The 5,592-nt window shown below is 45.8% G+C and overlaps 1 protein-coding gene across 1 annotated transcript; it reads left to right on the top strand.

Moving 5' to 3' along the window:
* The first annotated feature begins 970 nt into the window (after positions 1-970).
* LOC123107555 (noroxomaritidine synthase 2-like) lies at positions 971-2,492 on the top strand. The gene has a single exon (XM_044529528.1). It carries the CDS (start codon positions 981-983, stop codon positions 2,490-2,492), a length of 1,512 nt encoding a protein of 503 aa, XP_044385463.1. The 5' UTR covers positions 971-980.
* The last annotated feature ends 3,100 nt before the right edge of the window (positions 2,493-5,592 follow it).

Raw genomic sequence — 5,592 nt, 5'->3', positions numbered from 1 at the left:
CGAGATCAAGTCGAAAAGAAACGAGGTGAATACAAACACTATATATGTAGCTCGATCCAGAAATGAGCTGATCTTGTGCCAATAGCTCGCTTGATTTTAGCTCGATAACTCGGCATAATGTCATTATATTAAATGATCATGCCATATAATAAATGAAAACATTGTAATTTATATATGTTATGCTTCATTAATATGGTACATGCTCGGCTATATTGTGAGAAAACAAGTCAAACTACTCATAAATCTATATTATCATCGCTTTGATTGGAACAATATTTTTTGATGCTTTTTTGCGTGGTGTTGTGCCTTACCTAGTGGGAATAACCAACACCGATTATATTTTTTATTGTCTCATTTAGCTTGAAACTAGCTCGAGATCGTTACAAACTGAGTAAGAGTCATGTTCTACAGCTCGACCTTGAGCTTCACCCAATTTGGACTCGCTCAAATATTAATATGAGTTGAGCTGAGCCAAGTTCAACTCGCTCGAACTCGACTCATGTGCAGCCCTAGTTGCATATCCAAGAGACAAGTCTCTATTTTTCACATGCCTCACTTCAGCACTAGAGGCCACATCGACGTGACGAAGATGAGGCAGGAGAACCAAACTGCAAAAGGTAGCCACCGCCGCCATGCTGACAAACCCTGCAAATTGTTACCCCACCTGCCAGAACGACCAGGTAGGAATCTACGCCATTGAGCCGTCGACGTTATCTAGGTTTATACTAACTTGCAGGAGTACATTCATTATTATTAGTGGGATACACAACTTGTGGTCACCAAACATGCCACGTGTATTGTCTTTCATTAACAAGAAAATGGCAAGAGTTTGCATATATATGTGCACGCAAGTTTCTTTTATTTCCTTTTCGGCCAGGTATCCAAGTTGACAACGAAGTGTCTCTATAAATAGAGATCCGCTTGCATCTCCGAGATCTCTCTCTACAGGTCCATGCATGCAGCACACACCTCTTCCAAGAATGGCATTCGCGTTCTTGCCGGAACTGCTCATCTCCATACTTGTGCTACTTGTAGTCGTTCTAGGTTTGTACTACATAAAGTCTAGTAAGAATCCACTGTTGCCAGTGGACTGGCCAGTAGTGGGCATCCTCCCTTCCCTAGCCATCAACCTCCACAGACTGCATCAGTATATCGCCTTTGACCTCCTATCACGGTCCGGCCACAGCCTAAAGTTTGCCATAGCTAGCATACAGATATTCCTAACCTGCGACCCGGTGAATATCCAACACATTTTCACCTTGAATCACACAAACTATCCCAAGGGTGAGGAGTTCGCCGATATCTTTGATGTGGCAAGGGGCTCACTCTTCACTGTCGACGGCGAGCCCTGTCGTCGTGAGCGCACAAATTACCAAGGTGTGTTGAGCAGCCCACGGGTGGTCGGGCTAATGAACACGTGTTGTCGTGATAAGGTGGAGAAGGGCCTTCTGCCCTTCATGGCCCACATGGCGTTAACAAATGCTCATGTCGACATGAATGATCTCATTATGAGGCTCGTGTTTGACATGTATGCCATGACCATCTTCGGTGTGGACACGGCTTTCTTGTCCCTTGACATGCCGCCGGTGCACGTCGCGGATGCGATGGACACGGTCATGGAGGTGGCCTTCATCCGACACATTGTGCCAGTATTTTTCTGGAAGGTGATGAGGCGCTTGGACATTGGTCCAGAGAGGAAGCTTGCCGCCGCGCAAGCGCTGCTTCGCTGCTTCACAATGGACATGATCATGAAGAGGAGGGGGAACGACCATGGTATTGTTCAAGAGGTACCCGTAGACATTCTGTCCAATTATGTCAATGACCCAAGATACAATGATGATTTACTCCAGGCAACTCTCATTACCTACATGATCTCCGGGAGGGACACGATCGGTACTACCTTGTCGTGGGTCATCTACAACCTCGCCAAGAACCCGCACGTCGTGTCGAGCATACATGATGAACTAGCACCCATCATATCCCGCAAACCATCCATTGCAGGAGCCACCATGACGATGTTGGATCTAGATGATGTCAAAGCCCTAGTTTATTTGCAAGCCACCCTATTGGAGACACTCAGGTTGTACCCGCCGATCCCTATCGAGCGCAAGTCTGTTGTCACCACCGATGTAATGCCAAGTGGCCATGAGGTGTGTGCCCGGGACATCGTCCTCGTCTCCATCTACTCCATCGGAAGGATGGAGTCTGTCTGGGGAGCTAACTGCCGGGAGTATAGGCCAGAGAGGTGGCTCTCAGAGGATGGACGCCAGCTGCGACACGTGCCCTCTCACAAGTTTTTGGCTTTTAACTCGGGCCCAAGATTATGCCTTGGCAGGGATATTGCAATCATGCAGATGAAGATCATCGTTGCTGCTATCGTGTGGAACTTTGATGTGAAAGTGTTAGATGGTCAAACCATCGAGACAAAGTTGTCTTGTCTTCTGCAAATGAAGAATGGCCTGAAGGTTAAGCTGAATAAGCGGGAAATGTAATGTACCTAAGGGTTGGCCGAGTTCTCATGATATATGTATGTGTATTCCTTGCTATATATGAATAAAATAAATCATTGCTTAGTATGTACTGTGCAAAAATCATGTTTAACATGAGTTACATTTCCCCCACCAAATTACTTCCGGGACTGAAACAGAAATACCTAAGTTATGCTACTTATAATCATTTGCTTTTTTATTGCCGTTGATATAGAAGATCCTCACGCTGCAATATCATGCACATGACAAGCATGTTATGAGAAGACCATCATGTGAGCTGTGACAAACTCTTCCCTGTACATCATCGCAAAGACAACTCCAATTGGACAAACAAAAATGCTACTACCTCTATACCAAAATATAGAACTTTTTTGTAGGCTAAACAAACCTTAAAAAATGTTTTATGTTTCGATACGAAGGGAGTTGTATCTACGTACATGGCACTTGCCCGTAGCTCCATGCTCCGATTTGTGGGCAAAGCGCATCGGATTAGATGGTGTTTTTCATACCCTTATGATAATCTACCATAACTGTCACATGCAGCATTTACAGTCATCTACTCACTCCGTCCCACAATATAAGATCGTTTAATTGAACTATGTCACCGTTTCCCAGTAGTACGTACTAATGGCTACTATTGTACTGATCTAGGGGAGTCAGTACAATAGTAGCCATTAGTACATAATACTGGAAACAGTGACATAGTTCGGTTACTGTCGTTGAATAAAATCATTTACAACAAGGGGAAACAGATATACATATCAACCCTGGTCATTTTCGACCTACTGGTTCTATAAAACCACATACAAAGAGGATACAGACGGAAATGTCAGTAATATTTCAGTCTGTCATCCAAAACATCTTATATTTGTGAATGAAGAGAGTAGAACAGAAACCGAGGGGCCGACGCTAGTATAATCAAAATTGACGCTAGACTATGGTATAACCAAAACTTACACGACTATATGGTATACAAAGTGCAGGTGGATACATTACACAACCAACACCAACACCTGGTATTTTGTTAAAGGATCGCAGGAATGGAAGCGAGTTTCATGTCCGGCAAACACATCCAAACGCCATTGTGAGCACACCGGCTCACCTTCTTGCTTACATCTAGTGTAGCACTCTTCAGTGACCTACAGGTGCTTCCCTTCCTCCGGTCGATTGGGAACAGCCTCGTTACCGATGGAACGCTGCTAGCGCAGTCGGCCTGCCAGACCCGTTAGCTCGCTGCCCACGATCGCTGCTCATGAAGCAAGCGTGCGAACCAGACAGAGGCACAAGATGGCGCCACTCCAACAATCAACAGATGGCTTTGCAAAAGTTGTCAATGGTCTTTTATAAAAACAAAAAGGAATAAGAAGTATTATATCCTGATTAAATATATTATAACCGAACATGGAAGCTCAAAAGAGCCAATTGCTAATGTGAATTCTTGACCTTGTTGCCTTGAAAAGGATACTTCTCTGTGTGAAGTTAATTGTAAAAAAGGAAAATGCAACCTGCAAAAAAATATCAGCAGGTACTGCATTTCTATATAGGATTGTTATAAGATGCATATAGAATGCAAAGCCTTATGAGATAGGTGGAATCACAAGTTCACATCCATGAACTGAGGTGGGCCAATAAGAGATGAAGGGAAGGTGTAAAACATAAGTCCTCTAATAACTCTCGTATTTCCATCGGAGGGAAGGCAAGAGGCTCACAAAAAGTGCTGAACTTAGTGCATCAGAAAAGCTAAGTTCTGCTCAAATGCTATCTGAAACAAACAACCCTTGAGCTATCATATACAGGTTGTCATAATGGTAAATGATCTATTTAGCTTTGGATCAACCTAAACTCTGCGGAGGCATGGTTCTCCTCATAGTGCATCTTACTTTAAGATCAACATGGTTTCACTTATGTTTATGTGTAATTTTGAAGAGGCACTTGGCTGCGAGCCAATACATCACAGAAGTAAGAGGATAGACAAAGACAACAATCTATTTAGCTTTGGATCACGCTAACGATATTTGTCACGATTCACCTAAGCTAATTCGAAGAATCTGATGATAAATTGGTCAGCAACAATGGTTGATCAGTTGGCCCATCTTCTGCTTAGGGAGTTAAGAACAATGTTAAGTTACAGAACCATCTCGAGTGTTTTAACTACGACATATATCTTGGTGATAGTCCTGCTGAGACTGACGTCTATAAACCGGCGGAAATCACAGTCCCCGGCGATGTGGGACTAAGAAGATTGCACTCTGGTACATGCGCTGGTCTTACCTGAGCCCGAGTGGGCCGCCGGCGCCGCACCTCCTCCCTCTCCCGCCTGGTCTCCAGGAGTCGCCGGGGCGATACGGAATGGCAGGGGCTCCTCAATCCACACCGCCCCTCCCTAGTCGTCCAGCCGCCGGCGCATCTCCTCCCCGCCCCCCGGCTAACCGCGCCGAAGGACTGCGCCCTCGTACTCTTCGGTGGCTCAAGGCGGGAGACCGAGCGCGGAAATCACCGCTCGCGGGAAGGAGCGCCGCGGAGGAGAACTCGTTCCGGCGGCCGATCTTGGGGTCGGGGTCCAGGAAGAAGAGTCGACCTCTGGCACAGTTTTTTTTTCCTGAGGATTGAGTTCGGCCGGTGGCCTGTAGCGCCTCTTTAGATTGGCCAGGCCCAGCGCGTGTGACTATGGGCTGGGCTAGTTTGGTTACTAGCCTGGAGACCGTGCCTGAAGAATATAGCCGCCTGTACTCTGCCTGAGAATTTGATCTTTGCAAGCCGGGAGGATATATGTTTGGTTATGTGCTAGTATCAAGAATAAATTACAGCAAAAAAGCTAAAGAAAGGAAGGTGTTGGCTGGCACGAGTTCCCACACTAGCATTGGTCGCCAGGCAGGTGTTAGCCTGTGTCCAGGCGTGGGACTGGCAGGCTAATGAAGATGCGTCAGACAACTGCTACGTTTTTCCGGAATGAAATCAAACAGCTCCCAGGCAGATCACAAGCACGCCTCAGGTCAGGCTCGAAACAAACAGGATGCAAACAAAACTAACCCTATATGCGCCTGGCGCAAGTCCACTTCCAAGGAATATCCTATTTGACGCACCATGCGTAGAACATCGACCC

This window comes from Triticum aestivum, chromosome 5A (genome assembly GCF_018294505.1).
Source record: "Triticum aestivum cultivar Chinese Spring chromosome 5A, IWGSC CS RefSeq v2.1, whole genome shotgun sequence".
NCBI classification, from domain to species: domain Eukaryota; kingdom Viridiplantae; phylum Streptophyta; class Magnoliopsida; order Poales; family Poaceae; genus Triticum; species Triticum aestivum.
Note: the sequence above shows the minus strand (reverse complement) of the source record. Positions and strands in the feature narration are given on the sequence as shown.

What these genes read in the sequence shown, in the direction of transcription:
- LOC123107555 (XM_044529528.1), top strand. Translation starts at nt 981, where the DNA reads ATGGCATTCGCGTTCTTGCCGGAACTGCTCATCTCCATACTTGTGCTA.